We start from the raw sequence: 10,422 nt of genomic DNA, 5'->3' as shown, positions 1-10,422 counted from the left end.
GGTCCTATCTTACTAATCTTACTGCTTAATCTTTATTACTTGCCCCTTGTAGCTAACTTAAGATTTATCTTACTCTTATTTTTCTAGTTCCTCATAGTATAATTTCATGTTTTTAATTTCATAGTTTTCTTCTTTTTAAATGTCACTTATTGCTACAAACTTTTCTTTTAGTAGTATTCTTATTCCATGCTATATGTCCTGACATGTTTTGTTTGTTTTCTCAAGTTATTTTTATAATTCACTTTAGATTTTCTTTGACTCAATTATTTTCAAGAATGTATTAGTTGGTTCCCATGTATTTGTGATTTTTTTTCTTATTTATTTCCAGTTTAATTCCATTGTGGTCAGAAAAATCCTTAGAATGATTTCAATGTTAAAAATTTTAAGACTCATTTTGTGGGCTAATATGTGATTTACCTTAAAGAGTTTTCTGAACTACGTGTATTATATGTCAATTTATTGGATGGAAAATTAAGCATAATGCAAGAAGACGGTAATCGTTCTATAGCATAAAGTCTTGTTGTTTCCTTGTTGATTTTTCTGCCACAATGATCTATCTACCTATTATAGGTACCCTCAGGTACCTCAAATAGGTACCCTCAGATCTGCCAATATGTTTTATGTTTTTAGGTGCTTTGATATTTATAATAGTCTAACATAAAATAGTAATTGATCTCTTTGTCTCATGAAAATTTTAAAGTGCGTCTATCATGATATAAATATAGCCACTTTGGTTCTCTTTGGTGACTACAAGAAATCATTTATTTTACCCACATGGTTTCTAAAGTGCCTTTCTTGCAGATAACCATATAGTTGGGTCTTATTTCGTTTATCCATCCAGTAACTCTATAACTTTTGATCAATGAGTTTAATCTATTTATGTTTACAGTAATCAGTGGTATTTGCTGTTATCTTATTTACTTTTTTGTTCTGTATTTTACTTTCTTGTCGCTATTTTAAGCTCATTATAACTCCAATAAATTAGAGAAGTTCTATACTTTATTTCATTCCCACACACAATTTATTTAATCAATGGTTTTCTGGTACTCTGGTCTCCCTAAATTTATGTTGCTGTAGTTATAATGGGCTGAAGCGATAGCACAGCGGGTAGGGCGTTTACCTTGCACGGGGCCAAACCAGGTTTGATTCCTCCATCCTTCTTAGAGAGCCCAGCAAGCTACCGAGAGTATCCCGCCTACACAGCAGAGCCTGATAAGCTCCCTGTTATGCCAAAAAATAGCAACGACTTCTCACAATGGAGACATTACTGGTGCCTCGAGCAAATCGATGAACTGGGAGGACAGTGCTACAGTGTTACAGTAGTTATACTAATTGCTTTATATAATACTAAGTTATATGTTAGTATTTAATTTTACTTATATGTTATAGATACAGCGGTAAAACTTCCTTGGTACTGTAGCACTGTCTCCCACACTGTCCCCCACAGAGCAGAGCTTGTCTTTGCAACAACGTGGATTCACACTGACCCTTGGCAAGTGTCTCTTCTCCCTTCTGACAAAGAGGCTGCATGGTAAGATAAGCAATGGCGAGGAATGACAGCTGCTATCAGAGTGCAAAGCAGCAGAACATAAGCCCTTCCCCAGTACTGATATGAGAATCTATCTCAACCTGCTTAAAATGCATATCCATTAGTGAAGCAAAGCAGTGGTGTTTGAAAGACTGACTTCTATACAAGTGAATGAGTCCCTTTCTAAGCCTTCGTCCATCTACATAGCAGACCCTTTGATCATCTTTGGGTTCCTTCAGCTCTGGCTTTCGAGCTTAGCTTCGGAGCCTTCACTTTGCAGTCTTATATAAGACTCTGGTCACTGAAAACTCACCTCTTCCGGCCTCAGGCTCCTTTGATAGTAATGCATTCTCTAACTGCACTACCACTGATGCACACAATGAGGTTGTTATTGAAGGAGAATGATAACAACAATCATAAAGATCATAATAATAACCCTGCATGAATACTTAAACTCTTCCAGGAACTGGGCATGAATTGCCATGTAAGTTGTACAGTACAGTCATCATGTGCTGCATCATGTCATTTGGTCAATGATTGACTACATATATGATTCTGGTCTCCAAATTCTTACTGCCTAGAAATACCATAACTGCCATAACATCATAGTATATCATGCGGGTAGCAGTTACACACATCTCATGCGTTCCATGTCTTTTTATAGCATCCTTTTCCCTCATGCATGATCTAAGTCACGCTGCTTTCTTCATCAAGACTTCTAAGCTAGAGTCCACTCTCAATGTTGTATTTGCACGACAAAAATCATACAAGGACGAATTCTTCAGACTGCATTTCTTAATTAAATGGCAAAGGACCATCAAAGTGGTTCCACTGCTAGTTTTTCAATATTAATGAGGAACCCCCAGGTGTGACTGCCCTCCCTCTCTCATCTGTTTGATGACAATCGAATCGAAGAGGTAAAGCATGGAAGAAGCAAGTTGCAAACATCAGCAAAGACGGAGGCGACTCTGTTCTGACCGCTGCCTTCTGTCTACACAGCCCTTTCTTTTTCCCTTTTGTCTGCTTCATGATAGTTAATACCCGGCTGTCACTTCCTTCTTAGACTGCAGGAAGTGTAACAACTGTTATCTACCACAAACCACCGAAGCCTTAAATTGCAGCAGGAATGGTGACAGTGATAGATTAGAATTCTTTAAATCAAACCCAAACATATCCCTGCCATGGCTTAGAGAAGGACCAAGTTGACATAAAAATAATTTACTTAGAAAATTTTGTGATGCATGGAAAATTAAGTCTCCCCCTCAGCATGCCTTAAAAATTTTTTTTCTTTTGCACTTTATTAGTCTACTTAAATGATTTCCAAAGACTTCCCACTATGACTTAAATTATCATCACTGAAATAAGACCGATATAAACCTAGAGTGCATACAAGGGCAAGATGGACAACTGGGTTGGCCATTTTAAGGGGCTCAGTGAATTTTAAAAGGGAACCATGAATCTCACGTTAATTCAATAAAAAAATAAATACAATAAAAATAAAGGGCTTGGGTGGAAAGATGGATTTGGAATTAAATGGCTGTTGTACTTTAGCCTTGACTGACAGAGACAAACAAGGGAAAAATCATTCGTGACAACAGCTAATGAATCTTAAATACTTAATACAAGAAAAAATTAATTCGCTAAATTAGCCCTACAGATACAGCTGAAAAAAATGAGTTGGCCTCTTCTAAGGAGGGTGGGAGGGGAGCACAAATCAAACCTTAGGGCAACCTGGCAGCTGAGACCTGCTGCTGCAGACCCATACTGGAAGGCCATGACCTTGGCACTGAGCACAAGCCAAGGTCCCAGAACCCCAGGTGACACCGTCCTGAGCCTCACACACAGACGGCACTTAGGTGAATCTCACTATCTCTGGAGCCAGTGTAGCTTTACATATAGCTGGGAGTGAGAGTCTTCCCAGAACTGTCCTGGGGCTAAAACTGTGAAAAATCTTGTGGTGATTCCCTTAGTTCCCCCATTGCACTCATAGGGAAGAGGTGGCTTTGCTTTCCAGCTATGCAGCTGCTACAGGATGGAGTCAGGTCCAGGGCAATCAGGCCTGGGCTTCCGTTTCTTAGGCAAAACCCTGCCTGGTCCCTCACCTTCACTGATAGGTGAGGCCCTGGCAAGGGAGGGGAGGGGGGTTGCTAGGAAGGATGGAACAACAGCTGCCAGTCAGTAGGCCTGGCTGAAGGAGCTTCTGTGGGTCAGATTCGGGAGCCTGCCAGGCCCCGGCCAGCCCAATGCTGTCCTTGCTTCTGCCCCCCACACCACGGAGTTGTCTTCTGGAGTCCTCTTGACCAGTCGCCACTGCCTACCTGGAATGCTTCTTTCACTCGGGCTGATCCCAGATCCTGGGTGATTCCCTGATTCCTACTCACATTTTTCTTTTTGGGCCACACCCAGCAATGCACTGGGGTGACTCCAGGCTCTGCACTCAGGAATTGCTCCTGGTGGTGCTCAGGGGACCATACGGGATGCTGGGAGTCGAACCCGAGTCAGCTGCATGTAAGGCACACACCTACCTGCTGTGCTATCACTCCAGCCCCCGTACTCACATGTTTAAAATTTTATTTTCAAGTTGTTCACATATTTGATTACATTCAATATTTCAACACCAATCCCACCACCATTACTAATACATTCCCACCACCATTGAGTTTTACCACCACCACCAACCTGCCCAATAGGCAGATGCTAAGTAATTTACTTTTTATTGCTTTTTATGAATAATTGACTAAAAATCATCAAAAAGGTTTCCTTAGAGGAAAGTGTGTGAAAATTGTTGTATCTCATCTTGGACCCATTAAGCCCCTGTATTAGAGATCACTAACATGCTGTTAGAGTTTGAGTCTTGTGTGCTAATATAGACATATACATATATGTATTTATCAAGATTGGTTGCCTTCTACCTTGCACCCCATCAAATTTAGAATCTGGAATTCTGAAATTTTTTCATAGGGTGATGGACTTAAAATGTTTTTAACCGGATGGTTATTTTGGAGTCCTGAGGCATCTCTGCAGCGTGCTGCTCTCTTCTGAGATTCATTTGTGCATCTGGATGATGGCTGTTAACGTGTTTAAACGGTGCCCAGAGGCAGTTCGTGGGCATGACTGCCAGGAAAGCAGAAGTGCAGGGAGAAGAGAGGAGGGGCTATTCCGACTCCGGAAGCCTGGAGATTTCAGTCACAAGTCCCACATAGCAGGGTTTTTCAGCGGCTTCAATCTCATACGCGGGGGGCTTGGGGTGAGCCTGAGAAGGTTGACCATGAGCTTGGCAGCGATTGGGTTCTGGGGGTTTGTGGCTGCCAGGGTTCTTTTGGGGCTAATGGAGAGACACACCTGCCCCCTCCGAGAGGCCCTGGCCCATTCACATTTTTTTCTTGTCCCCCAGCGACCTGGTTTCTGGACATTTGACCCATGGAGCCCACTCTGGCTTCCTGCCTTTGTGCCAAACAAGCATTTGGTATAGTTCTCATTCCCCTTGTTCCTCCCACCCCATTTCTTTGCTCTGCTTTTCAAACATAACAGAGGGAGTCTGGCCCAGGGAATAAGAAAGGCACAATAGTTTAAGAAACAGAACCCTCATCCTGGCTTCAAGTCCCTGACACACATCTCTCTCAGACACCGTGTTAGTCAGGGCAGGTGGAGGGGAAAGTGGCAGGGGGCACTTTGACTCTGACAGCAGATCTTGCTTGAGTTCAAATTCTGCTACCGTCTGTGATTTGAGCAAGTTTCTTAACCTCTCTGTGGTGCTATTCTCCGTGAGTAAAACTGCTATTTTGCAACAAGAACTGAAGAGCTTCCAATACCCCTGCATAGAGCAAGCAAGAAAGAAGTGCCCACGAATCCATCTCATTAAGACAGGTAGGTAGGAAGACGGGATGTGAAGATGCACATGAAAGTGATATTATTATTGCACATTAAAGATGCACATTAGACATGGTACCTGCCACACAGCAGGGGCTCAGCACACAGTGTCAAATGGCAGGCAGGGCCCATTTGGCCTTTCAGCACAAGTTCACTTCTCCTGGCATAAAAGACAAGGTGGATCAAAAAGCATTTCACATTTTAACAGTTGGTTCTGCATAGCAGATATAATACAAGAGTGGCTTTAACCACACACACACACACACACACACACACACACACACACACACACAAAGAACAGCTGAGAAATTGTTGGAATGTACTATGTGGCCCAGAAAAGCCCACATCCCACCCTGCCACTGAGCATTAGCTCCCTAGGAAACTATTTTAGGAAACCAGGCCCTTCTCTGGATCCCCCAAACCCAATCAAGAGGAGTTCTGAAACAGACAATTCTTCAACTGTGTTTTCAGTGATTTTTTTGGAGGGCAGTGGCTAGGGACTACTGTATTAACACTTCACATCTTGTGTGAGCAAATGCTCCCTGGGAAGAACACTGCAGGTTGATTCGATGACTCAGAGAGGAAAGAACCTTGCGTAAACTTGTGAATGGCACCAAATGACAAATTTCTTTCCTTTACCCCTCTGTCCCTCTTCCTTCCCTCTCTCCCTGCCTAGTAAGACTTTAGACTTAGACATCTGTGCCCCACTTTCCTCTCCAGGGGTGCGTAGCTCTCTGCCAGATGGACCCAGACTTCAAAGGCTATGGCTGCAACATCAAGTTTAGGAGTAGGTGGCACAAAGCCCACGTCTCAGCTCTGGTCTTTGGCTTACTGGCTCTAGACTGCAGGCGAGTCTCCTAACCACCCTGGCTGCTCTCCTTTGTTAGGGAAAAACTCGGATCTCCACATATGCTGGTGATGGAAGTCAGTGACAGGACACCTGCAACGTTTTGCTGGGCTGGTCTAGCTCTTGGCCTTGACGTGTTATTTCTGGACAGATCATGAATAAGTACAGAATCAAGATTCAGTAGATACCCAGCATTTGCCTTCTCAACTTAAGCCTCGTGTCATGATGCCCTTCCATGGTATTTGCTATGGGTATCCCTACTGTGCTCTCGGAGCTGTTCAGTCTCTCCATCACCTTCTATTCCTCTGCCCTTTGACTCAAGAGTGAATCCTTTGAGGCCCAGGAACTTGTGACATTGTTGTGTTCTGACTCACAGTCAGGTACCTGATCACTGGAGAGAACTGATTAGTCTTTGTTGAATCAATGCGTATGAATGCACATCAGGCACTTTGGTGGGTCCAGGAGAAAGAACAAAGATTAGCACAAGGTTAGACAATTAAGACACACATCACTCTCATTTTGCCCGTAGGCCAGAGAATGACAACCCCCAATTTAAGCTGTCATTTGTCATTTATCTTGGGACTCTACTAAAGAATTCACCCATGAACAACAGAAAGGAAAATAAATATTTATTGTGTTCCTAATATGCACAACACAATGTACTGGGTACCGTATAAAACATATGCTGTCATGGTAAGTCCTGAAAACAGAGGCAAAAGGAATGAAATAACTTTTCCCAATTTGTAGATGACACAGATGTTCACACGGGTTATCAAGCTGGGTCGACATCACATAGATAATAAGTACAGAATCAGGATTCCTCATTCACCCGCCAAACATGACGCCCTGTGACCACCTAGGACATTTCAAGCCACTTCCCCTCATACCTATGTTCAAGTTCTCCAGACCGGACTACAGACAGATTCCCAGTAGATACTCACCATTTGCCTTCTCCACACTAGACTGGTAGAGAGTTCATTCTTCACAGGTGATTTATAAATTAGAACAAGATCTTTGAATGATTTTTAGGTCATTGATGGTACAAAGGAGTGGCACATGTTGGAGCTGAAGCTCATAAATAATCATGTACAGCTGTGAAGAGGCTGGCATGAAGGGTACCCACTCCTTGGTGTCATGTGACCTCCCCAGTTCTGATCCAATTCCCCATGTCAAGAGAGCAAGGAAGACCAGGTTCCTTTGCTCCCGTGTCTCCTGGAGCACAGTGAGGGGACTCTTTGCCTCCTGTACATTTATTCCTGTTTCACTGGATCAGGACCTCTTTGAGGGCAGAGTCTAAGGGACATTTACGTTTATGTCTCCTCTGGCCTAGTACATGAATAAATAATTTAAAATTACAGTTTCTGGGCCAGATACCCTGCTGATGGCTTTGTGGCTTTTGCTTAGTCAATAATCTTAGGACTCCTAAGATTATTTACATCAGTCCCATTTCAGAGATGAGCAAATGAAAACTTGGATAGACATAGAAACCCACCAAGTCTGACTCAGAGAAGAAGTGAGAGAGTAGGGATTAAGGTTAGCTTCTCTGCCTCCAATCTGCTGCAGAGAACCATCTCTACTGAGAACCTCCAACCATTTCTACATGCCCCGGTCAGTGCACACAAACAGGACTGCTCACTCTGAAAGGCTTCCATGACCTTTGCATTCCGGGGCTGTGAATAGGCTGTCACCTCCCCATGATTATTGAGGAAAATCCATATCCATCATCTCTGATTTATGTTCTTCTGCATTCCACCTTGTAATTGAGCTTTCAACTCCTTGCTTTAGAGCTACCCACCAATCAGAAGGAAATAGCTCATGAATTGTATTCACCCTCATACTTTCCCCTGCCTGGCCTTTTTTTTTTTTTTTTGGATTCCACATCCCCACCCCCTACCCCATCCCAATTGATACTGGGGTCAAATTTATCTGGTTTACAAAGTCCTTTTTTCTTGCATGGGGCTGAGAAACCACCTTCCTTCTTAGGGCAGTAGCTTTCAAGTGGCGCCCCTACCCATCCCAGGACTGAGAGGGCAGTAACTTTGAGGGCTAAGTACAAAGGGCTGTGGGCCTCTTCACTCAGAGTGGCTGCTATATGACCTGCCTTAATATCTGCATTGACCCACCTAAGATTCCATTAGAAGGAAGCAATCAAATGAATCCTGACCTTGAACAAGCAGAACAGTGGGAGACGAGGGGCTGGGCAGGGTGTGGCATGATGCTCCATGTGCGGTGCAGAGAGCATCCACTACAGACTGTACAGTGTCTCATGAGCACCTGGGAGGAAGCCTTGGTGAAAAGAGGGTAATGCCGATGGCTTCTGATTGCTGGGGCAAAGTCTGCACTGGACCCAGAAATGAGGGGGGAGAGTAAAAGCACAGTCCTCTGAGAACATCCCCAGGAGGGACGCTCAGAGCATCAATGGGGAAGACTCTCATCATGTGCATTGTCAGGGCCTGGGCCTCAGAGCGGGTGGTTTGAGGTGCGGCCCATATCTAAGGTTTTAATTTAGGGAGGAGAAGGTTACACCATCCCACGGGAAAGGAGGCACCGTGGCAGCAGGTGTTGGATTCTATCCACTTCTCCTCCTGCACGTGGGAGGTGACAGGTTGAAAAAAGTGCATCTGTCTGGTTTTGTTTTTGTTTTTTAAAGAGAATCCCAACGTGGCAATGGAGATACCACCTGTGATGGGAGTGGGGACCCTGCCAGCCAGAGGGGAGGTTACCTCACATGAAGGCGAGCACCCTGGATCTGTAAAAAGGGTAGAACTTGATATAAAGCCAGAGCCCTGATCGCCCACTCCCTGCTCTAGAGGGGATTGGAGAATCCTAAGGGCACTTTCTCTAGGATGGCTCTCTCCTTTCCCCGGGCTGCCTGAGCCACCCAGATGAGTTGGCACCGAGTCGAGGGAAGGAGTCGGGGTGTGATGCAGGGGAAAAATGCTGACAGACAGTGGCACGGTGGCCGCAGAGGAGGGCAGGCGCAGTCAGTTGGACTCTTGAAGCCACGGGGGCCGCATTTGGGTAGCTAAGACTTGTCTCAAGTCTTAGCTCTGAGGCAGGCAGGTCAAGACTACGGCCATCTATGTTGGGGACAGGGGTTCTGGAATGCTGGTGATGAGGACGGCCTTGCCGACCCAAAGCAGAATAAGGAGAACCCCATCTGGCTGCCAGGGCGAGACCAAAGGAGGGCAGCAGGGAGAGAATGGGTCAGTGCCCTCCTGCCCTGGGTATCTCTGATGCCAACAGCTGGGCAGACCTGTCCTGGGCTTCTGAGCCCACATGTCCTCTAGAGTTCCAGGGCTGGCTGCCCCAAGGCCTGCTCCTCCAGGGGCTGCATGGCTTCCTGCACATACACGATGAACTCGGAGGCCTCACCGCCCTGGGTGTAGACAGTCACCGTCTCGATGCCCTCCACGTCGTCCGAGGACACCACCAGGTGGTGTTCCTCAGCGAGCTCCACAGAGGCCTGCTGCAGGGTCTCCTGGATCATGACGGTGTGATTGGATGCCGGCTCCTCATCCGTGACCTGTGGGAGGGCAAAGAAAGGTTACACAGGTGCCCACTGCCAGATCTCACAGTGACAACTGAACTGTAGCCTCGGGAGCAGTCGTGGGGGGAGGGAGGGATTTGAGGAGCTTGTCTCTGGGCTTGTCCCACCCTCAGGACTACTTACTTCTTTTTTCATTTTTTTCATTTTATTGAATCACCGAGAGATAGTTACAAGCTTTCATGTTTGGGTTACAATCACACAATGATCAGATACCCATCCCTCCACCAGTGCACATTCCCTACCACCCATATCCCCGGTATACCCCCACATTTCCCACCCTCCCCCTGCCTCCATGGCAGACAATATTCCCCCATACTCTCTCTCTCTTGACTTTTGGATATTATGGTTTGCAGTACAGACACTGAGAGGTTATCATGTTTGGTCCTTTATCTACTTTCTGCACACATCTCTTGTCCTGACTGGTTCCTCAAGCCATCATTTCCTTAGTGATCCCTTCTCTATTCCAAGGACTGCTCACTTCTTGATAGCAACCCCTGTGTACAGGTGAGGAGGGCGAAGCTCAATATTGCAAAGCAACACACTCAGGGGTGCAGCTGTGTGGCTACTGGGGCCACCCAAGTTTAAACCCAAAGTCTAAATATTTCCTTCTTCCAAGTGGTTTCCTGG

General features: G+C 45.2%; 1 protein-coding gene across 1 annotated transcript in view; it reads right to left on the bottom strand.

Annotated features, from left to right (window-relative positions):
- Positions 1-9,463: 9,463 nt before the first annotated feature.
- Positions 9,464-10,422, bottom strand: part of ZFAT (zinc finger and AT-hook domain containing) — a 218,125-nt gene continuing 217,166 nt past the window's right edge. The window contains exon 16 of the mRNA XM_056109685.1: positions 9,464-9,771. Coding sequence (XP_055965660.1) covers positions 9,532-9,771 — 240 coding nt within the window. The 3' untranslated portion in view covers positions 9,464-9,531. The remainder of the gene's footprint in view (positions 9,772-10,422) is intronic.

Source organism: Sorex fumeus, unplaced genomic scaffold (assembly GCF_029834395.1).
Source record: "Sorex fumeus unplaced genomic scaffold, SorFum_2.1 ptg000002l, whole genome shotgun sequence".
Lineage (NCBI taxonomy): Eukaryota > Metazoa > Chordata > Mammalia > Eulipotyphla > Soricidae > Sorex > Sorex fumeus.
The sequence above is the reverse complement of the archived record's forward strand: the minus strand, read 5'-3'. Positions and strand labels throughout refer to the sequence as shown.